This window comes from Podarcis gaigeae (genome assembly GCF_964106915.1).
Source record: "Podarcis gaigeae genome assembly, chromosome: 3".
Lineage (NCBI taxonomy): Eukaryota > Metazoa > Chordata > Lepidosauria > Squamata > Lacertidae > Podarcis > Podarcis gaigeae.
The window spans coordinates 17,776,882-17,803,991 of NC_139680.1; the positions used below are offsets into that span (position 1 = coordinate 17,776,882).

The 27,110-nt window shown below is 44.0% G+C and overlaps 3 protein-coding genes across 13 annotated transcripts in view; 2 read left to right on the top strand and 1 right to left on the bottom strand.

Annotated features, from left to right (window-relative positions):
* Nucleotides 1-544, bottom strand: part of SMC6 (structural maintenance of chromosomes 6) — a 38,032-nt gene extending 37,488 nt beyond the window's left edge. For 2 of the 5 annotated variants that reach the window (XR_014561904.1, XM_083730080.1), the window contains exon 1: nucleotides 265-544. The gene's annotated coding sequence lies outside the window, so the exon portion shown is untranslated. Of the gene's footprint in view, nucleotides 1-196 lie in introns of all 5 variants that reach the window. The other 3 variants (XR_014561905.1, XM_083730079.1, XM_083730081.1) reach the window with 2 other exon arrangements.
* Nucleotides 1-27,110, top strand: part of KCNS3 (potassium voltage-gated channel modifier subfamily S member 3) — a 466,063-nt gene that overhangs the window by 336,171 nt on the left and 102,782 nt on the right. The window lies entirely within an intron of this gene.
* GEN1 (GEN1 Holliday junction 5' flap endonuclease) lies at nucleotides 874-26,840 on the top strand. The gene is made up of 14 exons (XM_083730153.1): nucleotides 874-1,018; nucleotides 7,819-8,013; nucleotides 9,738-9,924; nucleotides 10,567-10,743; nucleotides 12,006-12,116; nucleotides 14,546-14,619; nucleotides 16,473-16,564; nucleotides 17,697-17,847; nucleotides 20,557-20,593; nucleotides 20,690-20,770; nucleotides 21,703-21,833; nucleotides 22,990-23,051; nucleotides 23,887-24,030; nucleotides 24,284-26,840. The coding sequence occupies exons 2-14, from the start codon at nucleotides 7,853-7,855 to the stop codon at nucleotides 25,675-25,677; spliced, it is 2,802 nt and encodes a 933-aa protein (XP_083586279.1). The 5' UTR covers nucleotides 874-1,018; nucleotides 7,819-7,852; the 3' UTR covers nucleotides 25,678-26,840.

The following is a 27,110-nucleotide window of genomic DNA, read 5'->3' on the forward strand; positions in this document are numbered from 1 at the left end:
GGAGCCACCTGATCAGGGCTCCCTGTGTTATTAATGAAGCAAATGTTTCCTCTTTAATGTCTCATCCCCCCCCCCAACCCCCGCCTTGCTTTTTATTGAACGTTGGGGGGGTTGTTTTTGTAAAGACGCTTAGCGGCAAGAAAATGAGTCCAATGAATTTCACCAATAACAATAACAATAATAAGTTAAGGCTTACCTCTTGAAACTCAAAAATTAAAGAAAGCAGGCGACCTAATTCTCCCCTTTTCCTTCTTCGCCACTCGCCTCAGGAACAGAAAGCGAAACCACGCAGCTGGCGCTTCAGCGGGAAACCGTTGAAAGGCTTCGCGCCTGCGCACGACGCCCCGGGGCGCGAGAGCGGCGAGTCCCCTCCCCGCGCCATCCAATCAGCGGCCGCCGCGCGCTGCGCGAACGAGGACAACTCGCATCTTTACGCTTCCTTTCTTTTTTTCCCTTTTTCTTTTTTGCCTCTCCCAACGGCAAAGCCCCGCGTCGAGTGGCCTTAGGGCGCACGCGCTGTTCTGGCAAGGATAAAGGAAAGAGGGTAAGTGTCAAGCTCTTCCTTCCTGTAGTCGCTTCCGGCTCCCATCCGAAGGGCGCCATGTGCGGGGAACTGGCCTAACGTGACGACGACAGAGATAGAAATAGAAATGAAAAGAGAAGGAGATGGTAGAGAAAGAGCCCCTCTGATCTCACCCAAAACACTCGAGGGCGTTCAACCCCGCTTTCTTGACACGGGTTTCGCCCACCTACCACCCACCTTCAACTGCGAACCAGAAATGTGAGGCATGCCGCTTCCTTCCCCTCAGCGGCAGGCCGTCCGATTCCGCCGTTCTGGCCCCTCCCTCCCGCTTACGTCACGATTTCGCGCACGCGCGCTTGGCGCCCGCGGAATTACGAACGTCGGCGCTTGGGTACCGTTGTTCGCCTCAGCGCGGAAGGGCCCGCGACGCCGCCGCCGTGTCGTGTGAGGGACCCAGATGGGTCTGCGCCCACAGAGTCGGCTCGGCTCCCTTCGGTGAAATCTCTCTTTTCCTCACAGGGCGACTCGCAAGAACCTTTCCTAGAGCCATAGGGTAGTAGAGTTGGAACGAGACACCCTAGGGTCATCTAGTCCAGCCCCCTGCTGGACATCTCAGCTGAAGCATCCGTGACAGGTGGCCATCCAGCCAAGGAAGGAGAATCCAACACTTGCTGTCAGAGAGAAAGGACTTCTGGAGGTTGGTTGGTCAGTCGCACCAAGAACCATAGCTGTCAACGTTTCCCTTTTTTTCAGGGAAATTCCCTTATTCCGAATAGGATTCCTTGGAAGAAAAGGGGAAAGTTGACAGCTATGCCAGGAACGCGAGTCTTGCGGGACCTCTAAAGACCCTAACATAGAGTTACCAGACTTTTTTCAATAAATCCAGGGACACTTTAAAAAAAATAAATTAATTTAAAATGATTTTTTTTATTTTGAAAAGAGAAAAAAAATTAAGAAAAAAGTCAACACCACAGATCAAAGTTTGCTTTAAAATTGAGCTTTGGTTAATTTAAAAACAAACAAAAAAACCCCACCATGCAATGTATTAAATCCGGTGGAAGAAACGTGTAGGTGTGTTTGAAAGAATCCGAGCGTTTTTCCTTCGCCCCCACTTAAATTCCTTTCCTGCATCCAGTTAGCCTATGGTTACCAGGTTTTTTTCAATGAAGCCTGGCTCCAGATTACTGAGACTGCTGCTGCCACGTTTCCCGGGACATTTAATGAAATCCGGGGATGGAATTTGTCTGGGAACAGATTTCCAAATCCAGGGACTGTCCCCAAGAACCAGGTAAATCTGGTAACCCTACCCTAACAGGTTTAATATGGCATAAGAAGCTGTTGTGGACTAGAGTCTGCTTCACCAATAGCACAAAAAGAGTCCTGCACTTCAAGGGGTCGGACTAGATGACCCTGAGGGTGTCCCTTCCAACTCTACAATTGTGTGATTCTCAGATGTTACCCTCTTTTGGCAGGTGCAGCAGGGAAACGATTCTAAGAGCGGAAGGGTGTTTGCGTGTGTTAAGTTGGCAAAGCTTTTGCCCAACGTGTTTTGGATCGTGCTACTGGGCTGCAACCTGATGTGCACTTACTTGGAAGTAACAGTAATAATAATAATAATAATAATACCCTGCCCATCTGAATGGGTTTCCCCAGGCACTCTGGGCAGCTCCCAACAGAATATTAAAAACATGATAAAACATCAAATATTAAAAACTTCCCTAAACAGGGCTTCCCTCAGTTGTCCTTCACAAGTTAACACAGCCTCACATGGCAATCTTCTGAACGCAGCAGGGCTTGCTTGTAAGTAAAAGGCATAGGATTATGCTGCCAGTTATGGATCCTCAAAATTGCAGTCTCCACGCTCGCATTTTACACAGCATTTCCAATTGGAATTCTCCAATGGAAACTAAATGGAGTTGACTCCCTGCTGTATGCAGTATCGGTCTCTACGTTGATGTGGGTATCATTGTTGTTTTCTTTTAAGAAGGCCTAGGCACTTATATTATTGTTATATGATGGGGGGCTGCTCTAGATGTCATCTTAGGGTTCCTCCTAAGCCTATGGTTTACTGTTTGTGAAGTAGGGCTCTGTAGAAAGAGAGAATATGAAAGTCGCCAAGCCAATCTCTTTGTCCAGTTAAGGGTTCTGGCCAAATCCACTGAGTAGATCTTGTCATGGCCACACCGAAGATTCTTGAGTAAGCTTAGCAGTCAAGGAATAAGAGGAGAGATCCTCCTGGGAATCACAGCTTGGTCAAGTTGAAAGGACTCTGTGAATTGAAAACAGAGACACATCATTAACCCATGTTAATGATGAAAATCCATTAATAGAAACAAATTTAATAGCTAAAGTTGCAAGAAGCAAAGAATAGGAATAAACGGATAGTTCTCGAAATGAATAACGAGAGGTAGATTCCCACAAGGATTGGTATTGGCACTTACCATATTTTTCGCTCTATAGGACGCACTTTTTCCCCTCCAAAAATGAAGGGGGAAATGTGTGTGCGTCCTATGGAGCGAATGCAGGCTTTCGCTGAAGTCTGGAAGGCGAGAGGGGTCGGTGCGCACTGACCCCTCTCGCTCTCCAGGCTTCAGGGATAGCCACCTGAAGCCTCCGGAACACAGTGGGGGAGGAGGAGGAGCGCCGTCCAGGTTCCCTGTGCAGCCATCTCAGCCCCATGCCTTGCCCCGGGCGGCAGCGTCCCGGTGCCTCTTTCCTCCGCGGCAGCGGAGGCAGCGCGGGCTACGGGGAGAAAGGAAGAGCGAGAGAGGGAGGAGGAGGAGCGCCGTCCAGGTTCCCCACGCAGCCGTCTCGCCCCCTACCTTGCCCCGGGCGGTAGCGTCCCGGTGCCTCTTTCCTCCGTGGTGGCTGTGGCAGCGGCGGTAGCAGGCTGGGGGGGGGGAGGAAGAGCGAGAGAGGGGGAGGAGGTGGAGCACCGTCCAGGTTCCCCGCGCAGCTGTCTTGGTCCCGTGCCTTGCCCCGGGCGGCAGCACCCCGGTGCCTCTTTCCTCCGCGGCGGTCGTAGCAGTGGCGGCGGGGTGGAGCGAGATACACAGGCAGGACAGGTGGCGGCCCAGGGAGTGCAGCGCGTCAGCCACCTCCCCTTTCTGGCCATTCATCGCTACCTCCACGCTGCAGTTGAAAAGGTCACTTTTTAAAAAAACAAACAAACCGCCTGCCGTTGGGAGCCCAGTAGGAAGTTGTTTGAGCTGACATTCTCCGCCCACCCCCATCCGGGCTGGGTGAGACGGGCAAGCGGTGCATCTCTCCCCCCCCCCCCTTTCTGGAGTGCACGGCCAATTTGGGAGGGAAGGGACGCTCTTCCGGGGTGGGGGATCTGCTGCTGGTTGCACCGCCGTTGCATTGGGGGAGGATGCGAACCTGAACGAGGAAGCAGATCCTGTGTGGGGCTGCACCGAGGAAAGGCGCGCTGTGTTGAAGGTTCCTATTGAACTCAATGGCGCTCGCGCTTAGTTCGCGGGGCCAGAGGGCAAGCCTCTCTGGTCTACTCAGAAGCAAGTCTCAGCGATGCTGAGGGAATCTCACTCCCAAGATAAGTGTGCCAGCTGTTGCAGCCTCAGGCGCAGCAATCCAACTGTAGCTGCACTTGATGGCACGCTTAGCTCACGTGGGAAGGAAACCAAAATCAGGGACGGTGAAGCTGTGACGTTCCGGGTGTTGCTGGGTTACAAATCCCATCACCGCTGGCTGATGGGAGCTGGAGTCCAACAATATACGGAGGGCTACATCCTCCCTACAACCTATATGTGGAAAAGAACTACGAAAAAGGGGGAGAGAGAGATACTAGGCTATCAGAGATCGCAAAGCTCTTGCAAACTATTTTTAGCTGAGCTGAGAACTGGTGGTATCAAGAAATCCTTAAACGTGCTCATAAACCATGCAAGCAGCTTTAAATTTCACTTCTGCTTTTTCTTCAAATAAAGAGAAGCAGGACAAACTAAAAGGGAACTCTGTACTGGTGGGACATTTAAATGTCTTGCTTTAGCCCTTTTGCAAAGAGGAATTTAAAATGCACCATAGGTTTTTCTGGTGTTTTCTTTTTTTTACTACCCTGGCATCTTTCATGTTTAATAAAAGTGTTCTTGGTGAAATATGGAAGAAGAAAAAAGCAGAGATGGAGAGCTGCGCAGTGCCTCTTCAGCCAAGTGGGAGGAGAAATGGAAGGGGCTCCGTTTCTCCTGCCACTTCGCTGAAGAGGCGCTGAGCACAGAGGGGGAGAATTTTTTCCCCTTTGTTCTCCCCCTCTAAAACAAGGTGCGTCCTGTGGTCGGGAGCGTCCTATAGTGCGAAAAATACGGTACTTTGGGAAGTCAATACACACAGGTGAATCATGAGCAGGCTTGTCTAAAAGCAACAGCCCAGCAGACCATGCAAGAGGGATGCCAGTCAATTCCTATATTTCAGCAAAGGGTGCTTTTCTGTAGCTGTAATGCTATACACATTTCCGTCCATTAGATGGCACTGCTTCTGTTTTTTTTGGTCAAATGTGTCCTAGTGAATTCCTTTTCCACCAAATTTCAGTTGTTTCAGTGTACCAAAAGTTGGCCTCATGCTTAGACCCTGGGGTAAGGCTTGCTTGCAAGATTGTATTTAATGTTTAGGTGATTTCTTATATTATGTGTTTTACGCACATGCATCAAAATGTGGTTTATTCACACAACAAAACACATGGACTACATCTCCCATCACCCAAAGCCAGCAGTGCCAATAGTGAAGGATGATGGGAGTTGTAGTTCACAACATCCTAAGCATTGGCTGCTCCTGATTTGTAGGCTTGGCAAGGTAATGTTGTGCTGCTTTGTGACAATGTCCTGTGAAGCCCAAAAGCCTGGCGAATGGGAAAGTTTTCATTTGAACAGCTACACATCTTAACTGTATTGCTTTTTGACCAACACAGCTACCACAATCGGGAACTTCTGGACATAATAGTTTAGGGAATGAGCTGGAGGCTCCCAGTTCAAGACTCAGCTCAGCCACAAACTTCCATGGGGTGGTTTTAAGGCAGCTTGGCCCGACAGTTGTTGCTGAACTACAACTCCCATCATCCCTGGCCATTGGCCATGCCTGCTGGGGCTGATGGGAGCTGTAGTTCAGATGCATCTGGAGGTTCCAAAGATTCCCCACAACTTGCCTCAAAGAGATGGATGCGTCTCATCTTCTACTTGCCCCATTCAGGGTGCTGTAAGGATTACTGAGCTATGCATGCTAAATGCTTTATCCTTCTGTTTTAAGAAACCCCTGCTCTGTGCAGTTTGTCATCTCCTGATAATCGAGTTTCTCAAAAGCAGCGATTTCTTGAAAGGCAAAGAGCTTGCCAGACCCACTGTTCTAACCAGCTTCTGACATACTGTCGCTAGTTGCAACAGGATGCTAATTGTGTGTGAGAGTTTTGTCTGCAAAGCTGTAATATAAGAAGTAATCATTCAGACTGTTTGCATAACAAGGTCGCTTGCAGTCTCAGGCTGCAGTCCTATACACACAGACTTCACGGGAATAAGTTCGATTGAACTCAGTGGGGCTTAACTTCTTCGTGGTCCCATATAGGATTTCACTGTTAGTTTCTTCCCATCCCCTCAACTCTTAAGATCCTGTGCATAAATACAAAGCTGTGTTAACTTAAAAAATATATATTAAAGATTTCCTTGGATTACAAAAGTGCATACATCATCTCTGTTTTCAGATCATAAAGTCCTTTCTACAGGCCAGTTCTATTCAATGTGAGAGACCAATGTAGACAGTATAAGGTGGGGGGGGGAGAGGTTGGAAGGGAGAGAAGAGGGGGGGATATTAAACTTTCATCACATAGGGTTTTGTGTCAGCATCACATGGGTCGGTTCTCTTGTTTTTAACTACACTATCTCTGGCACAATGCAGAAGAATAGCCACACAATTTCATTTGCAGAAGGGTAACTGCAGAGATACTTAGAGCAAGGCAGAGGAGAAAGAGAGCCCTAAATTAGGCTACTAATAAATAGGCTGCTATAAGAGGGTGGGAAAGGGTGAAGTGAGAAAAATAACAAGGGGAAATGGGCATCATCAAAGGCAAAAGGGAAAGTGCCAGAAAGGGAAATCAGGAATAGGAAGGGACTATTGCAAGGAAGGGTCAGGAACAGATGAAGGCTGCAATCCTTTACATATCCCTGAGTTCAAGCACCAATTAATATAGTGGGACTTACTTCTAAGTAAGCATGCATAGGGTTGTGCTGTAAAATCAGTTGGTGAAAGCCAATTCAGATTGATTTCACAAGTATTGCTTTAAAGTTTATTATATGACGTTTAGAATGGGCTTGGTGACAAATGCGCAATACGAAAGAAAAGATGATGTAGAGCAAGAAGCTCTTTTTAAGAAAAGCAGTTCAGAGATTGAAGGGAGGCGATACCAAGAATTTAAAAGGGCTGTAAATGGAGATTGCTAAAAGAATGCTGACAATTTTTTTTAATATAATAATTTTTATTAATTTTCAATTATAATAATCCAATAATAGCCTCATTATAAAAATGCCAAATTGTGATACAGTTACTAATACCAATCATTCAAATGCCAAATTATTTAATTTAGGTAATTTAAGTGCCTCCCCCCCCCCCGCATGCTAGAATTGATGGTTTGATTATTTACTTCATTTCTGCATTCCAAAATCTTATTAATTTCAATTACCTCCAGTCAAAATAGCAATCCCTTGTACAACTACTGCAGTATTAACGAATTCCATTCGTAATGACACATTAAATGATTTATAAATCTACAGGTGAAGCATTAAAACTACCGTATATCCTTGTTCTTCCTGTGTGTGGCCATTATTCTGTCTGTGATGTTTCTTTCTGTCCTTGTAAAATATTATGTCTATCTTTTCCCAGTTGTTGCTGCTCTCCTTCATGCCTTGGGCGGAGCTAATATCCCATTGTTGTTTCAGAAGTTTGCTCGTTTGCTGTTTATTTTTTATCATCAAATGCTATTTGAATCATTCGTACTGAACGGAATAGGGATTTTTCCACCGTAGCAAAATGTGCTTTGTCAATGTACTTGGGCACAATCCTGTACACGTGAAAGAGCCAGTGTGGGGTAGTGGTTAGAGTTTTGGACTAGGACCAGGGTTCAAATCAATAAGAATCCCGTGTGCTCAGATTTCAGTACCGTTGCGTTCAATGGGGCTGACTCATGCAAATATATTTAGGATTGCAGCTTTATAATTTTTATTTCCTTAAAAATCCTTCTTTATTGTAATTTAAATTTCATCACAAGAGACCTCACTTATATTTTATGTTGATCTCCGCAGCTGATATCCTCGTACTGCCAGAATATTTGTGACAATGGGAGTGACCAGCCTGTGGCAGATCCTGGAACCTGTAAAACAACACGTCCCCCTCAGCAGCCTTAAAGGAAAGACCCTGGCTGTTGATTTAAGTCTCTGGGTGTGTGAAGCACAAACAGTTAAAAAGATGGTTGGGATAGTCAGAAAACCTCACCTTAGGTACGTACAATGCTGCTGTCTTACATTATTGTCAGCAGCATACAGATTATTAAATTATTTGCTTACTCGCTAGTGTTTTCCCAAATCAAAGGTATAGCTTAAATATTTTTCTAGAACTTGGAAGGAAGTTTATTTCCCCTGTTCACCCCGCTCTTCACCCAGTTCTTGAGCAAAACGCAAGGAGAAAACAGTGAATGTAACCAATCCCTTATTTATTTATTTATTTATTTACTTACTTACTTACTTACTTACTTACTTACTTACTTACTTACTTATCTTCATTGCTACCTAGCAAGGGAGACAGGATGATCTTGGGCTGGGCCAGATTGGGTAAGAAAAATCAGTTTATATGCATTATATATGCAATATAACGCTGTGACACCAGATGGCGCTGTGGAGGCCTGTCTTTCCCTACCGGATTTCCCTGTATGAATTTACAACACGTTTAACTGAAGCACGTCTTTGACGTGTCTAGATCCAGCCCTTGTTACTGGTGAAATTATTTTTGTTGTGCGGAGAATCCATGGCTCCCACAGCCATTGATGATAAGGTGTAAAGGATGAAGTATAGTCAAGGATGGATCGCTCTCAGAAGCCTCTTCTCCAGTGAACTCCAAATACGGCTCTCAAATTCTTGCTGCGTGTCTCCTTTCCCAGCCCATAATTCCCTATGAAGTTTCACATTTCCACATGTAGTGATTGCTTCACGTATTTGGGTGTGTTTGACAGGCAACATAAAAAATGGACACAGAGATAGTGACTGTTGATCTTGCATGAATGTTGTACATCATGGTTTGTTTGTTTTTTAAAAAGTTAAATATAATTGATCTATCTTAACAAATATTTCGCCAACTTTAAATCCATTGTCATCGTCATCATTATTAATGCTCATATCCTGTTGTTGTTTAGTTGTTTAGTTGTGTCTGACTCTTCGTGACCCCATGGACCAGAGCACGCCAGGCACTCCTGTCTTCCACTGCCTCCCACAGTTTGGTCAGACTCATGTTTGTAGCTTCGAGAACACTGTCCAACCATCTCATCCTCTGTCGTCCCCTTCTCCTTGTGCCCTCCATCTTTCCGAACATCAGGGTCTTTTCCGGGGAGTCTTCTCTTCTCATGAGGTGGCCAAAGTATTGGAGCCTCAGCTTCAGGATCTGTCCTTCCAGTGAGCACTCAGGGCTGATTTCCTTAAGAATGGATAGGTTTGATCTTCTTGCAGTCCATGGGACTCTCAAGAGTCTCCTCTAGCACCATAATTCAAAAGCATCAATTCTTCGGCGATCAGCCTTCCTTATGGTCCAGCTCTCACTTCCATACATCACTACTGGGAAAACCATAGCTTTAACTATACGGACCTTTGTTGGCAAGGTGATGTCTCTGCTTTTTAAGATGCTGTCTATCCTACCCTCATATGCTCATATCCTACCCTTCACCAAATGGGCCGAGGGTGAGCTACAAAAGCACCCGCAATTAAAACCAAGTACGAACGATATTAAAAATCTCTAAAGAAAACCACAAAACTATCCAATAGTAAAAAGTTTGTTAACAGCAGCAGGGGAAAGCAAGGCAGCAGGAGGCAAGACATCAACTCAGCCAAAGCCCTGGCGGGTCTTGACCCATAAGTAAACAGCACGTGAGACCGGTGTATGATGTACCGTCAGAAGGGAAGCGATCCTATAGTTGGTACCCTTCCACAAAAGTGGCTCAACTCTATTGCTATTGCAGGAATCTTTATTTTCGAGTCTCTCTGTTAACGCTAATGGGAATCCATTTGGTGTTTGTCATGGAGGGGGAGTCCCCAGAGCTGAAAGCAGACACAATGCGAAAGAGGACAGAAGCTCGCTTTGGCCCATCCAGCAAACCCAGGAAGGCAGGAACAGGGAGATCTCGTTTTAAATCTCTACTGAAAGAGGCAAGTGTCCATGGGTGGCTGAATTTCAGTGTTCGGGATACTGAATACTGCTTCCCTTACCTTTATATAATCACAGGCATACATTTATTTATAATAAATGTATTTATTAACAATATTTAATCTATTTACATTGTATAATTTTTAAAAAATATTTTAAAATAATATATTGTATTTGACCAAGTCTGGTTTGATTTGTTAATGTTTGTGAACTGCAGAATAATTATGCTTAATTGACCGTGAAGCATTTTTCATTTTATTTTTTGGGAAGGCATTGTTTCAACGTTGCATGTCAATTTTATAGCTCCAGACACGCGTTTGTAAGATTTAGGGTTTGTCCTGACTCTTGTCTATCGGTTATGAGCTTCACCTCCTATTGATTTAATGACATGAGAAGATGTTCTCTGATTTTATAGCGCTGTGCTTTCATACGGCTTGTCTCTTTTAAAGAACTTATGAATTATTGCAGGGCAGCGATCTGCACCTCAGTGAAGTGTTTATGGAGCAGAGCACAGGGGGAAAGTTGGTTCAGAAGTTTGTGGCGATTCTCATGACCATTTGATGGAAGCGTGCATAATTTTGCAAAGAACTGAATTCCTGCTTTAGGTCTAACTGCATGTTCTCTTGGGTTTCTTGCTTCCTTAGTGCCTCGAAATGTTGGAGTGCTTAGGGGTCCCTTGGGTTCAGGCAGCGGGTGAAGCCGAAGCCATGTGTGCTTATCTGAACTTGAACGGCTACGTGGATGCCTGCATCACCAATGATGGTGATGCCTTTCTCTATGGTGCTCAGACAGTTTATCGGAATTTTACCATGAACATAAAGGTACTTTATTGGGGCTTTGTTTCAAAGAGCTTCTTTTTGTAAATAAGCTAAAAGACGAAACCCAAACCGGACCAGAATCATTTCACAGTTTGATTAAAATAAGATCCAAAGCCTGGGTAAACAATAATGTTTTTTGCTGGACGCTTAAAGGCTGACCATGTTGGCATGTGGCAAAATTCTCTGGGGAAAGAGTTCTATAATTGGTGAGCCACCACTGAGAAGGCCCTTCTTTCATTGCCACCTTTTGCACATGGCGAAGGTGACCCTGAAGCGAGGAAATAAATGCAAATAACTGTATTTTATAGTTGGTACTCTTAGCAGTTATCCTGCTGTGGTTTCTCTTTTAAATAGGTTTATTTATATGCATTATTTATTTCCCACTTTTCTTCCATCATGGAATTCAAGGGGCATATGAGTTTGCCTATCTATTTATATTTCATTTGATGTGTTAAGTCAGAAGTGCACTAACTTCAACAATCCTTGAGAAATCTTAGTTACTGCAACTCCCTCCTCTCATAAGCTCTGATTTCCCCCCGGCTCTCAGCAAACCATAGTTTGCCAGTTCATCCTTCAGCTTGGAGGTTCTCAGAGCCATTGGAGGAATGTTTCTTCCTGCTGGTAGTAGCAGGGGTGTTTCTCAGTGCTCATTGAAGAAACTATGTTAACGACATTTCTTCCTGCTTTGTGATCTTCTTTCTCCTTCGGCGATCACTCATAGGCGAGTAAGGTTTTTTTTATGATTGTTGTAAAAGTGTGTCCGTAAGTGACTGTGGAGGCCAGTTCTGGATCCACACATCCTTCCACAGTGGGGACATAGGTTTCCGGGCGGGAGTTTATCACAGTGAGGGTTTACCAAAGGTGCCTTCCTCTTAGTTCATTTCTCCCTTTCGTCCTGAGTTTGTGCTTTTTCAAATTCCATGACACCTTTGGTGAAGACTGTTCTCCAATTGGAGCGCTCACGGGCCAGTGATTCCCAGTTGTTGGTGTTTCGCTACATTTTTTAAGATTTGCCTTGAGAGCGTCTTTAAAACTCTTTTGTTGTCTACCGGCATTACACTTTCCATTTTTAAGTTTGGAATAGAGTAGTTGCTTTGGAAGACGATTATCAGGCATCAGAACAACATGACCAGTCCAATGAAGTTGATGTTGAAGAATCACTGCTTTGACACTGATGATCTTTGCTTTTTTCCAGTACACTGGCATTAGTTCGCCTGTCTTCCCAATGCCAGAGGGTGCCGCCATCTGACTGTGTTCTTTTGCAGGACCCGCACATCGACTGCTATTCAATGTTAGCTATTGAGAAGACACTGGGCTGCAACAGAGAATCACTGATTGGATTAGCAGTTCTACTCGGTTGTGATTATCTTCCTAAGGTAACAAAACAAACAAACAAAAATGTTGATGTTCTGGAGTGAACAGCTGATCTTTTTGCATTAGCTCGTAACCTTCCCCGGACATGACACTGTCTTCATATGCTGTCAACTGTCTTCATATGCTGGTTCCTAGTCAGTGTTTCCTAATAGATTTATTTCCCTTCCCCCAAGCTTTTCCAAGGCCCTGATCCTAAGCTCTAAGGCTCTGCTGAATTACTTGAGACTAGCATCCAAGTAAACATGTGCGTAGTGTTGAGAAATGAGATTCCCAACCCATCTTTTGTTCTTAAAGGCGGGGAAATGGGGGTGGATCCTGAAGTGTCCCTTTTGTGAATAAAAGGACTCCTTCCATTCATGGAACAGACCGAGATGCATTGGAGCCTCTTGCTGGAGAGAGGAAGGAAGTTGATTTTCTCTGATTCAACCTGCAGTCCACCATATCGTCTCCCGTACTCTTTTGTGGGGTCCTCCAGCCCTCTGGAGCAGCTTCTCAGTGGGCTGTAGGCAGAAGGAGGAATCCACGAAAAACTTTTCCCCTCCACTTCCTCCAGCTGGGTTATCCCAAGAGACATTCATAGGGACTCTTGATCCAGCCAACAGACGAGCACTAGTCAATAAGGATATTTTCATAGAATTGTAGTGTTGGAAGGGACCCGAAGGGTCATTTAGTCCAGCCCCCTGCAATGCAGGAATCTCAGCTAAAGCATCCATGGCAGATAGCCATCCAAACTATGCTTAAGAACCTCCAAGGATGGAGAGTCCGGAACCTCCCGAGGGAGACCATTTTGGTGGCATATAGGGCTTAACATTTGAAGCCAGGGCATGTACATTTGGATTCAGAACAAATTTGCCTGTTTGTTCCTTTGGCACAAGCAGTTCTTTGGACTGCATAACTTTTGCTGTCTATAGTGGGGCTAAAAGGGCTCGGCTCTTGTTTGTGAATCATACCAGCATTGAATGGGAGTATATGCTTGCTGGAATAAGAATTTATAAAGCAGGAAAGTGACTGAGCCTATACCCAGCTGAACAAATAAGTCACATTGGGTGAATTGCAGCCCATTCTATAATTCCCTGATTGTTCTTCCTGGCCACATGAATATTTTAATTTTTCATTGCACTCTGACAGCTTTAAACAGCGATAATCGCAGTCAAACTACTCTGCTTCGGTCATGTACATACAGGCAAAGCACAAACTACTAATTCTATCTAGAGATTTAAATGAGCCATACTGTGTGAACGCTTTTGCAATGCCACTATTTCAATGCAGGCATATTCCTCCTGCAAACATTTCTGCCTCCTTTGACTCCCGCGACCTCCCTTCAGGTGATGAAGCTGTCTGAACAAAATCTTCCAGTGTTTTGCTGCCAGCTTTCAATTTCAAAATATCATCCTCTTCATCCAGCCAGCTACTTGCCCTTCTTTCCGTTTCAGTCAATCTAGTTTTTGAGTTTTTCAGAAGCAAATCCATGTTTTACTGCAAGATCCCAGGCGTGCCTTAACAATCTGATTTGTGAAGCTTTTAAATCTGTTTCTTCCAGAAAGTTGGGTAAAGCAATTCAAAGCTCTTCCATCTGACACTTGTTTGAAAGAGAGATTGAGGGAGAGAGAGAGAGCATCCTTTAACTTATTGATTATACAAAACCAAAAAAATAAGACTTTGCTTATAATAATTCTTTGCACATTCTCATAATAGTCACCTTCCCTGACCCTGTCAGGCTGTAACTGATTGCACTGTTTGTGAGCAATGCATCTCTCCAGTAATCAGTGTGCTTTTGTCAGAGGATGTTTGCCTTTTGATTCTCTTTAGTATTTGTTTCACATTTGACCTTCCACCCCCATTTTAACTTTGCGTAGCATCAGAGAGTTGGAAAGGGACATTGGGGGTCATCTGCTCCAACTTTACAACATCCCAACCAGACAGAGGAGCTTCACACATAATTTGCTACAGGTCAAACCAACGTGAATGTTAATTGCTCCTTTCCACGTTGACCACATTTTGTCTTCTGCAGCAGATAAATGTCGGGTTACATATGCTTCAGGTTACAGACACTTCAGGTTACAGACTCCGCTAACCCAGAAATAGTACCTCGGGTTAAGAACTTTCTTCATGATGAGAACAGAAATCGTGTGGCGGCAGCAGGAGGCCCCATTAGCTAAAGTAGTCTTCAGGTTAAGAACAGTTTCAGGTTAAGTACGGACCTCCGGAACGAATTAAGTACTTAACCCGAGGTACCACTGTACAGCCATTTTTTTCATTCAGTCATTTGTTGTTTCAACCATCACTGTCATTTCAACCACCTGCCACGCTGATGATTTAACAGTTTGTATGAAAGATACTACGGGAAAAGTTTCGTATTTGCACTGCAGTACTCAAAATGCTGCTGTAAATTGCTACGTCAATGTGTGTGATATTCTCTTGTCTCTTAAAGGGAGTTCCTGGAGTTGGAAAAGAACAGGCTTTAAAGTTGATTAAGACTGTGAGGGGAGAGAGCTTACTGCAAAGGTATATTTTATCTTCTCTCATAGGCTAGAATTTACACATTGTCAGCTGTACATTTGTGTGAGCATTGTGCATCATAGAGGCCTAATGCTGAGTTGCTTAGTGAAAATTAGCACCCTATAAACCCTGCATGAGTTTTCAGATACATTTCCCTGCTACAGATGACATCCAACATTAGTCATACTTCAAACAGACTTATTGAAATCGGTGAACTAGCCCACTGATTTCAATGAGTGTACAGTGGTACCTTGGGTTACAGATGCTTCAGGTTACAGACTCTGCTAACCCAGAAATAGTACCTCAGGTTAAGAACTTTACCTCAGGATAAGAACAGAAATCGCACGGCGGTGGTGGCGGGAGGTCCCATTAGCTAAAGTGGTACCTCAGGTTAAGAACAGTTTCAGGTTAAGAATGGGCCTCCAGAACGAATTAAGTTCTTAACCCGAGGTACCACTGTACTCATTTATACATCAGTCTTTGTCACCAGAGTTCACAGCAGTTTCTAGGTTGATCTCCCAACATACTGGAATAGACCTACTTGCTTCAGCAGCAGGTGCCTCTGAGCAAATGTTCTACATGTCTAGCACTGGTGTTTGCCTAGGCAGGCGCATTATGTGACCCATGAGAGCAGCAAAATAACCAGACTGTAGAACGGCGATGGGATAAAATCAGGCCAATTGATAGCAGCAGGCAGGGCAAGGGTTGGCATGGGATTATGTCTCAGGGTCATTTCATCATTCCACAAGCCCCATCTTGTTGGAATGGATCCGCTGGGTTTGGATCCCTCCAAACCTGTACGTCCGGAGTTGGCCAGTGTTGCTTCTTGCCGTGGTGCAAGCCGAGCAAGCAAGGCCTCACTGGGGGACCCAGATGCAAATTCTAAGCAGGCAGATACCGAACCCACGCTTGGGTTTGCAGTGGTCAATCCTCCCCTCAGGACCCCCCCCCCCATACTATGTTGATCCTGACCAATGCCGTTTCTGCACTCAAACAAACAAAGTTCTTTCGCCTAACAAAGAAAAGCCATAATTTCCCTGAGGGAAAGGCAAACAAACAAACAAAAAAACCCTGCAATCAAATGCCAATCAGTTTGAGAGGGGGAAAATCCTTTCTGGCCCTGTCAACCAGTGACCCAAAATTGCTCAGTGAAGGCTCTAACCCAAGGGTGGGTGGGCAGGAAGCTCTCAAAGCAAAATGACTGTGAGCTCCAGGGGAAGCAGCCTTATATAGGGTTCCCCACCCCTCTTCAGCATCACATAGAGAGGATACTGGGCAAAACCTTACCTGTATTTTGCTGCAATCCATGGACCACAGTGCGGCCAGGCAAAGGCGTCCCGTGCTTATTGAGCAGGAACGGGGCATATCCCACCACCCCGCAGAATCAAAAATGTAGCTTCATATTGTACTCTTTAAGGACAGTGGACAAGTTCCAATTGGTTTGGAATAATCTAGATGCCACAATTAAAGCCCCAGAGATGCAAATTCTAATAGCTAGAATTCAATGGCATACAGTGGTACCTTGAGTTACAGATGCTTCAGGTTACATACACTTCAGGTTACAGACTCCGCTAACCCAGAAATAGTACCTCGGGTTAAGAACTTTGCTTCAGGATGAGAACAGAAATTGCGTGTCAGCTGTGGGAGGCCCCATTAGCTAAAGTGGTACCTCAGGTTAAGAACAGTTTCAGGTTAAGAACAGACCTCCAGAACGAATTATGTTCTTAACCCGAGGTACCACTGTATTTGTAAGATGTGCATTGCCTTAACACGTAAGCAGCAGATCTTACAAACAATGGTGATTGTGTGCCTCACCTTAAGTGCTTCATGCTACTCTCTTCCTTTAAATATTATTTTAGGTTTGCGCGCTGGAAAGACCACTTCCAAGACGATGACATCCCAGCCCTAGCAGCAAAAAAAGTGATTCATTGCACCGTGTGTCGTCATCCAGGTGAGTCGTCCTGTGACTTTAGAAGTGCAGTCCACAGAGGCCTCCCTTTCAACAGGTGTGCAGTAGCATTAAAAGGTTTCTTAAAAGGAGACTGGATTGAGCCAGCGCCAATCCATGAAAAGTGAGTGATAAACAAATCCTTTTCTCTCTACAGAAAATTATAATCAGCCTCTCCCCGAAAGAACATTCTGTAGCACAATTGGCGGGTTGTTTGTTATTATTGTAATAATATATCCTGCTTTCTCTCACCATGGATAACTCAAAAGGTCTCTGGTTCACGTGACATGCTAAACCAGGCATAGGCAAACTCGGCCCTCCAGATGTTTTGGGACTACAACTCCCACCATCCCTGACCACTGGTCCTGTTAGCTGGGGATGATGGGAGCTGTAGTCTGAAAACATCTGGAGGTCCAAGTTTGCCTATGCCTGCACTAAACCAAACCATAGTTTAGTGCGAGCATGCAGGCTATCAAGAGACGGGTTTGGGGAAGCTTAGCTTCTTTCTGGTCGTTCTGCTGTTGTGGTGCCAGGAGGAAAAGCCATGGTTTGGGTTAGCATGTTGTCCAAACCTGGGCTTGTCATTTAGCTCTTCCACAAGCTGCAAACTAGAACAGACATTGGTTACACCTTGTGGTTTGCCTGGATGGAGCCAAACCATGAGCTTGGGTTTGAACAACAAGCTAAGCCAAGCCAACACAGCAACCAAACAAACCCCTATACAGTACCTGGCATTTTATTTTTGTTTTGTTAGTTTTATTGCTTTGTTTTGTTTTGTTTCATAAAATGTATATACCCTTGACTGTAAGAAAAAAAACCTCAAAGCTGTTTACAGATAGAATGAAACCTACAGAAATGCTTCAGCTACTTGTGCAATTATACCTCATTCAGAACTTTATGGGACACACATCTCCATTTTAAGAAGCCTGCACTCTCCTTTCCATTTTCATAAATTTATTACAAATTTACAAACAATCCACAAGCGCCCTAAACACAAAGAGAATTCCATAAATTCCCATAGACTTCCCTCCTCCCCTTTGTGGGTCCTTGGGTTAACTTTTTTCCTCCCGCATCTTCTCTGTTGACGCAACTCTATTAAATCTCTGTTACAACCGTCGCCACCATTTTCTTGCAGGAGCTTATAAAGATCATGAGAGCGCTGGGTGCCGTCTCTGCGGCAGCGCAGCACGCTGTGAACCCCACGATGCGGAATTCTGCTGCCCTTGTGACTGGCACTCCTCCGAGCAAGACCGGCGAGTCAGCGCAGTGGAGAATGGCATTAAAAAGTAGGTGCGCTTCGATGTGCATTTCCCCAAATTGCTTCAGGAAAAGGACGCCAGTTCTCTGGGGGTCTCACCTGTGCAGTCACACAGGTGGGTTCTGCACCTGTGCAGAGCTCTGTTTTGGAACTTTCTAATGCTTTAGCAGGAGGCAAGGGTGCCAACTTGAATAAAATTTGTCTGGGGAGGGGAGTTAGGAATGTCCCGCCCCGTGTCATTGGTCACAAGATGTGGCACACGGGCACCAATTGATTGGCAAAGCCCATCAACTTTAGGAGGGCCCCAGGAATTATCTCTATGGCAGGAGGCCACAAACGTACACTCAGTGGTGTGGCGCTTGCCTTTTCACTCAGCTCCTTTTCTTTCTTTTCTTGAAGTAATTTTCATTCGATTTTACAAATACAGTGGTACCTCAGGTTAAGTATTTAATTCATTGTGGAGGTCCGTTCTTAACCTGAAAATGTTCTTAACCTGAAGCACCACTTTAGCTAATGGGGCCTCTTGCAGTTGCCATGCCGCCGGAGCACCATTTCTCTTCTCATCCTGAAGCAAAGTTCTTAACTTGAGGTAATATTTCTGGGTTAGCGGAGTCTGTAACCTGAAGCATATGTAACTTGAAGCATATGTAACCCGAGGTACCACTGCATAAAGATATAACAATCCAACTGTACAATCCACAGTTAGAAATTCCTCCAAATCTCTGGACTTCCACCTTCCCCTCTGTGGGTCCTATTGTTAACCTTTTCTACCGCATATTTTTCCATAGTCCATATTTTATATCACTCTATTCTCACCGTAATACTTGCTACCTTACAAGTGTTATTGCAATCCTGCTAATGTTTTTATCTGCTTACAGTGGTCTCCAAGATAAATTATGAATTTCTCCCATTCTTTATTGAAGTTTTGGTCTTCTTGGTTCCTGAGCTTTCCGGTCAGTTTTGCCATTTCAGCGTAGTCCAAAAGTTTAACTTGCCATTCTTCTCTGATAGGGACCTTGTCTTCTTTCCATCTCTGGGCTAGTAGCATCCGTGTGGCTGTTGTTGCATACATAAAAAGTCTTCTCTGCTCCCTTGGAATATTCACACCTATAATTCCTAGTTTTTTAAAAAAAAGCCTCTTGGTTTTTTTTACAAAAGTTAATTTAAACATTTTTTTCATCTCATATTATTTCCCAGAATGCTTTTATTACCTTACAAGACCATTCACTCAGCTCTTTTTTGACCTTCACAGCTGCAGACATTATAAAGGGATTTTTTCGGTGCTTGCATTTTCGCTCAGCCTCACTAGGCAAACAGATAAATGGATACCTTATTTTGGTTCTTTAATTTCATATTTTGTTGGTGTTTTTATGTAGTAAGAATTCACCTCTATACTACCTTGTTCGTTACCCAAATGAGGAAAAACTGCCTCTGGTTTTTTGGTGTTTTTTTTAATAATAATGATAATTTTTATTAAATTTTCTGTTTTACAATTTCAAATAAATATTTTACAAACTTTAAAATGACATCCCTTCTTCTCTTTCTGTGGTTCATTTTACATATCATGCATCCCTGCATATTTTACTATAACCATTCAAATCAGTTTCCCACATTTACATCCTTCAAAAATTATTTACTCTGTTGAATTTATCTTAATGCTGCCAGCATTTTCAACTGTATACAGTTATTTTCCATATATTCAAAAAATGTTTTCCACTCTTCTTTAAACATATGTTCTTCTTGCTCTCTTATTCTATATGTTAAATCTGCAAGTTGTGCATATTCTGTCAACATAAATTGCCTGTTCTCTTTAGGTAGGATCTCACTCACTTTCCATTTGGGGGCTAACAAAGCATGGGTCACAGTTGTTGCATACATAAATAATCTTTTCTGAGACCAGGGAATTTCAGTCTGGGTTATCCCCAACAAAAAGGACTCTGTTTGGGGGGGTAAGTCGTTTTGAACATTTTTTTCCCCATTTCATTATAAATCATTTCCCAGAACCCTTTTACGTTTTTACATGTCCACCACATGGGGAAGAACGTTCCCTCCACTTCTTTACACTTCCAACACTTATCTGATTCTGTTTTGTAAATATTAGCCAACCTACTCAGAGTTAAGGTGACGCGGGTGGCGCTGTGGGTTAAACCACAGAGCCTAGGACTTGCTGATCAGAAGGTCGGCGGTTTGAATCCCCGCGACGGGTTGAGCTCCCGTTGCTCGGTCCCTGCTCCTGCCAACCTAGCAGTTCGAAAGCACATCAAAGTGCAAGTAGATAAATAGGTACCGCTCCGGCGGGAAGGTAAACGGCGTTTCCATGCGCTGCTCTGGTTCACCAGAAGCGGCTTAGTCATGCTGGCCACATAACCCGGAAGCTGTATGCCGGCTCCCTCGGCAAATAAAGCGAGAATAGCGCCGCAACCCCAGAGTCGGCTATGACTGGACCTAATGGTCAGGGGTCCTTTTACCTTTTTACTCAGAATTAAGCACCATCTATTAATCATTTTCAAGTACTTCTCTTTCAGTAAATAGCATACTGTATATTTCAAGCCACCTTTTGAATAAACTGCAGAAACAAGGAAGCTATTTCCGAGTCCAGAATCCAGACTGCCTTAGCTCAGCTGCCTGTCGCTTCACCTCTCCTGCCCTTTCGCATTAGGGTTACAGCTCTGAAGGCAGCTCCTTTTCACACTTCACATTTCTAACCTCTTCCTAATGTATGCATTTTTATTCACAGGAAGGCTAAAGCATGCAAAGGATTTCCATTTCCTGAGGTAATTAGACCCGGTTTGAAAATTTGAAAATGATTACTTCCTGAAATCTTCTTATTCAGAAGCCTCCTTTTCACTTGTTCTTTTTTTCCTGCCAAGGTTATCCAAGAGTACCTAATCAGCAAAGATAAACCGATGAAGTTAAATGGGTGCCGGAGGCCAAATTTATTGTCCTTTCAGGTACAGATTGTCGATTTTGATGGTTAAACCGATTGTATGCATTAGCATTTAGCCCAGCTAGTAATGATGTGTAGTTGCCATTCTGTTGCTTAGAAGAATCTTCATAGAAAAATTACGGAAAGTAAGCACACAAAAATAGGAATTATTGCAATGTCGGTTAATTGTGTCTGTATCTGTGCACTCAAATTAAGCAGTTTTAGAAAATGAAGTACTCTGGGTGATTTTCAACAGATTCATGGAGGAACAGGCTATCAATGGCCACAAGGGCTATATTCTACCTCCATTGTTGGAGGCAGCTGGTGGGAATCACAAGTACGGAGCATGCTCTTGTGCTCAGACTTTCATGATAATGGTGGGCTTTTGGTAATGGTAATAATAATAATAATAATAATAATAATAATAATAATAATTATTATTATTATTATTTATTATATATAGCCCGCCCATCTGGCTGGGTTTCCCCTGAGCGGCTCCCAACAGAATATAAAAAATGCAATAAAACATCAAAGATTAAAAACTTCCCTAAACAGAGCTGCCTTCAGATGTCTTCTAAAAGTAAGATAGTTGTTTATTTCCTTGACATCTGATGGCGGGTGCCATTACTGAGAAGGCCATCTGCCTGGTTCCCTGTAACCTCTCTTCTCGCAGTGAGGGAACCACCAGAAGGCCCTCGGCTCTGGACTTCAGTGTCCGGGCTGAACAATGGGGGTGGAGACGCTCCTTCAGGTATAGTGGGCTGTGGGCCGAGGCCATTTAGCGCTTTAAAAGTCAGCACCAACACTTTGAATTGTGCTCAGAAACGTACTGAGTTTCTCTTGTGTGCTAATGGCAAGTGAACTGTTTCATACATGGCACTTGAAAAGGTTTTCGCCAACAATACTGTGGCACCAGTTTTAGAGGACACATGTTTAGAGTTTTTCTCACACTTACAGAAATTTGCTTTTGAGAAAATGGGCTGGTCCAAAGATTACGCTTGTGAGAAATTGTGCATCCTCCTCACATACTATGACATGAACAGAAGGAAGTCTGGCCATTTTGACCCACAGCAACTGCAGGCACAACGGTAATTTAATTTGGTAGTTGGAGGAATTCTCACCCCCTGTTTCTTTTCATATCTGTTGCTGGAGAAAATCTGTATTCCTGATAGCCTTGTGGAAGTGGAAAATATATGGGGGTTTTTATACATGGAGGTTTAAATCAGTCCTGTATTTCTGATGTAGTGTAAAATCCCCAGAACATAACCCCCACATAAATGGTGGGATTGTTGTATTCTTTTACATATTGCAGCCACGTGGAAGATTAGCCCCATAAGTGGTGGGTTTTTAAAGTTTTTATTTATTTTAATGCCATTCTCATATTTCCTAAATAATAGTCAGTTAGCTTTTTCTGTTCTTTTCTTAAATAAGCACTGGATTCACAGAAGATTGAAACACCCCCTCCCCCTTTTTAAAGTAACTTAAATTCTGAATTTCATGCAAACTTTTAACTGCTTGGGCATTTTTCTGTTTGCATTCTTCTATTTTAAAATGGTTTATGTTTTTTGCTTTTTGTGGTATATTGCAGCCAAATATAACCAGCAAGCGCAGTGCTAGTTAGTGTATGAAAGGGTAAAGGACCACAAATAGACTCAGCCAGGAGGAAGTAAAGCCTGCCTTTCTTTCTTTCTTTCTTTCTTTCTTTCTTTCTTTCTTTCTTTCTTTCTCTCTCTCTCTCTCTCTCTCTCTCTCTCCCTCCCTCCCTCCCTCCCTCCCTCCCTCCCTCCCTCCACATGATGTAATGGGATGAACATATGTGGCTTTGCTCACAAGGTTACAGCGCTTTTGGAATCATATTCTGTATTTTCTACCAAAGAGTATTTTGCCTTTATTATTGTTGCTGCTGCATGGCACAATTGCATGATTGAGACCTTGAATCTGTAAGTAAAGCATTTTAAACTTGCTTAACATTGTGCGGGCTGCTAATTGCAAGAGGGGTAGAGAGAGGTCAGTTGCTGTGTGTAGTTGAAACGGGATAAGAAAAATCTAACAACCTATATTCCTAACGCTATACTGCTACTTAACTTTTGTGAGTTTCATACTCTGCTACTGGGGCCCTCTTGAGCAAGCCCTGCGTTCTGAATCTTGGCAACCCAGCCAATTCTGTTTTTGTTCACCCACACATGTGGATCCACAGGGATTCCTATATTTTAATTCCCCCTCATTTTTATCTTTATTTTACAGGATAATCAAGACCCGGACTAAAAATGGCATTCCTTGCTTTGAAATAGAGTGGCAAAAGCCAGGTTGGTGCTGTTTTTTTCTGCGTTCTTTGGGCTTATCATACAATGCTGCTTTAAATGCTGGTTTAATGAAAGGTTTCCTTACCACCTTGAAGGAAGGAAGGAAGGAAGACAAGGATGATGTGATAAGAAACTAACTTTAGCAGTATTGGAATGTTAAAAAATAAAAGACGGAATGGCCCTGTGTGTCTAGTGATCGTTGGTTGGGAGAATGTTTTTAGATTTATTTTTAACTAAAACACGCATGCGCGCGCGCACACACACACAATTAATATATATGCTTGCCACCCTAGACCCTGGATGCATATAAATGTCTATATGAGTAGCAGAGCAGTAATAAATGCATACATACTACATTGCAGGGGGTTGGACTGAATGACCCTTGGAGGTCCCTTGCCCCTCTATAATTTTATGATGCTATGGAATGAAAACGCCAAAGCAGAGTCAACCAAGCCCTCCAAAAGCCCGGGAGAACATATGTGTTTTTATTGGGCAACAGAAGGCCATCAGTGACTTCTTGCCTGAGAGTCCTACCCTGGTGATGACACTTTTGGAGCAGATTGCATCCCCTCCTGGCAATTTTTTCCTCTCTTACATATTCATGGGAGGAGCAATTGGGGGGGGGGGAGTAATGTGGGGACCAGGAGGGAAAAACTGGAAACAACCCCCCTCCTAAAAAAACAACAACCCACAGGGCTTAGGAAATGACAGTTCATTTGCTACTTCCTTGGATTGCACAGTGCCTAAATGAGAACAGAGTTATCTTTTCTGCAGCCCTGAACCTGCCCATTTGTACCTGATAGTATTTTGTTTCCATGCTCTGGATTCATTGCTCCAGATCATTATGCTACAGCAGACAATCAGCCTGCAGAACCCTTTTTAATAACAACAGAAGAGGCGTCACTATTTGAGGCTGCGTATCCAGAAGTGGTTGCCCGGTACCATATGGAGAAGTTGGAAATATGCAAGGAAAGGAACAAAGGTAAATCTGAAGTGTCGTGTTTTGCTGTTGATTAAATAGACACCACACTCCTTTCGTTTTGTGAAATTGCCCATTATCCTCCCGAGATGTATGCATCTTAGTCAGCGAAGCATTATAATGTAAGCAGATTCTCAGTCACTTCCCCAGCCCTTGCTTAACTGCCCTTTAAATCACAGATTGCTTCTGTTAACTTCATCACAAGGAACAAAGCCTTCTTTTTACAAGGTGACTTTGTTTTGTCTGGTTATTTTAGGTAAGAAGAAGAAACCTAAAGAGAGAGAATTCTTAGCTGGGGACAGTGAAATTGCAGATCTTCTTTCTCGGCTGAACATGCGATCTGATGAGGAAACCTTTCCAGGCAAAGATCCTAAGCCTCCATTTACAACTGTTTCTGGGTTTCAAACAGTTCCAGAAAAGGGCTCTAAATTTCAGAGCCTGCCTGTCACTGCACATTTTCCTACTGCAGTCACGCAAAGTCAAAACCCACCATCTACCTTGCTCATGACTACTTTGCAAAATACAGAGTGTAATTGCATTCCTGACGGTTCTCTGAGATCGCAACCTGAAAACTTGCGTGCATCTTCCCAAATTGCCCATCTGCAGTTGAGTGACATTGACTGGGAAGGAACATCCTTCAGCATTTCTCCAAAGCGGGTTAATATTGCTTGTTCGGAATCTGAGTCAGATGCGAGTAGTAATATTCCAAATCAACACTCTTCGCTGCACTGCAAAACAGCTGAAATCATTCCCCCGTCTTTGAATTCTGTGCGATATGATCCAAATCTACCACGGAGTGAGGAGTGCTCTGTCTCCAAAATTGACCTTCATAAAGGTCAAAATGATTTATCTTCACAAGAGCGGGCAATTCTGAAGCCTTCTGTTTTGGAAGCTTCTCCCAGCCTTTCAGATATGTCTCTGTTAAACTCTTTGCAAATGGTAGAACAAATCAATGTTACATCTAGCCCTGAGGGAAAAGCTCCATCTCCTTCAGCTCAGCTAAATGACAGCGCTCAGGAAGTTGAAAGCATATTACCAGGAAAATATCTGCGGGGACTTGGCTTGCCAAATGTGCTCAAAAACTATGAAAATCCAGCCTGGGCGTCAGATAACCTCACTAGTCCAGGAACTTTGGTGTCTCTGGGCACCGGAACACGAAAACCAACTTACTTGGGAAACAAGTCACCAAGATTGTCTCGCAAGTCAACGGACGTCCTAGATAGCTGTCGGGTGAGGGGAAAACCCGTGCCGGCCACTCATAAAAGCTCGCTGAAGAAGAGCGTGTGCCAGAAGATTTACTCCAGTGAAGACAGTGATGGTGAAAATGTGAAAGGTAGAAAGAAGGCTCACAGAAGCCCTAAGTGGCGAAGGAAGGGTCGCGTGGGTCAGCTGAAGGACAAGTGTAGGGACAAAAGGAGCAGCCATGTATTGGTGGCTGAAGTTGTGCCAGGAGAGAACTCTCTTAAAGGGCCTGCCGTTAATTTACCAGTGGAAGAGCTTCCTGTTGCACACATTCACAATTCTCTGACACTCTCAGAATCTAAGCTTTGTCGGTCCTCTCCTCCTCTTCAGGCAAGTGAGGCTGCTGCCTGGGCTGATAGCCCCCTTCCTTTGGCCGAACGGCTGAAACTAAGACTGCAGAGCAGTTGAAGATCCCTTGGCATTTTGCTCTTCTGGGCATTTCTTAAACTCTCTTCTCCTTCCCCCTCCGTAACCTTTGTAAAAGCTCAAACGACAGATCTACATAAAGAGACACAACCTTAATGAGCGAGGACACAGGGAGAGATCCGGAATGAGCAGAACTAAATGCTGGTGTGAAATTAACTAGTCTCTTCAGTCAGCTTTTATAGCTCTACTGTGGTTTCCTGTAGAACTGGCTGTGGATTGTGCTGATGGCTCATAAGCGCATTCTTCTTTTGTTGAGGTACATCATATCTGCACCCCTTCTTGAGGTGCACCGCATCTGTGGCAGTGATCGAGAGCAACTTTTCTTTGTCGATCCAATTACCGAACATTTGGCAAGTTGTTTCTGCCCACTTGGATGGTGGTGCTGTTGATACCAGATATATTCACACTTCAAGGTTATGCAATATGACTGGGTCTTTTTTAGAGCTTTCCATGGACCAAATCACAGAACATACCCCCACAGTTCTGGGATCTGGTTTGCAAGCAAAACAAGAATGCTGTGATGGGAGATACCACTCTTGAAATCTGCCCTGTGTAAGAACCTCAGTTCTCAGTTATTGCAATGTGGTCTATGTGGGGTTATCCTTGGGCCTGGTCTGGAAGTGGCGCAAAAGGCTGTGACTAGACTTTTGATGGGGAAAGTCTATCACCAGCCCATAACTGTTCCTCAAAAGTTTGTACTGGCTGCCCATACACTACCGAGCCAGATTCAAGGTCCCTGTATTAATTTTCAAGTCCCTTAAAAACTTGGGTCCAGGATTACCTCATGGACCGCCCAATCCCTTATATCCCTGTCCAATTGCTGGGGTCTTTAGGGGAGTCACTATTAGTGGTCCTCTGTGGCTCAGAAGCACAGCTCATAGACACCAGGGACCATGCATTTAATACTGTGGGCGCAGTTTTTATGGACCTCCCTTCCATTTGAGATCAGACAGGCCCCCTCCCTGCTGAATTTCCAGCCCCTACTGTGGAGACTTCCATTCCAGCAGGCATTTTTGATTTTATAGTTTTAACTGATTTTTACTTTTGTATTGTATCCTTGTAAACCACTCAGAGGTTGTTGTAGTTAAGCAGTATAGAAATTGTTTAAATGAAGAAGGAAGAATAAACTCCCTGCAAAAATTTTTTTTTTAAATCCCGACACATCAAGGAGAATGAATTTTGCCTATCCCTTTGCCTGTTATGTTGGTTTTCTATTTGCAGTGACTTCTTAACTTAGGGAGAAGGGACATAGGTTGTACCGCTTCAGAATACAGCGGTACCTCGGGTTACAGACACATCAGGTTACAGACGCTTCAAGTTACAGACTCCACTAGCCCAGAAATAGTACCCCAGATTAAGAACTTTGCTTCAGGATGAGAACAGAAATTGTGCTCCAGCGGCAGCAGGAGGCCCCA

Bases quoted from the DNA above. Each gene is read 5' to 3' on its own strand.
- GEN1 (XM_083730153.1), top strand. From the start codon at position 7,853: ATGGGAGTGACCAGCCTGTGGCAGATCCTGGAACCTGTAAAACAACAC. The intron at 10,744-12,005 runs GTACTTTATTGG...GTTCTTTTGCAG, and splicing joins ATTTTACCATGAACATAAAG to GACCCGCACATCGACTGCTA. The intron at 20,594-20,689 runs GTAATTAGACCC...TTTCCTGCCAAG, and splicing joins AAGGATTTCCATTTCCTGAG to GTTATCCAAGAGTACCTAAT.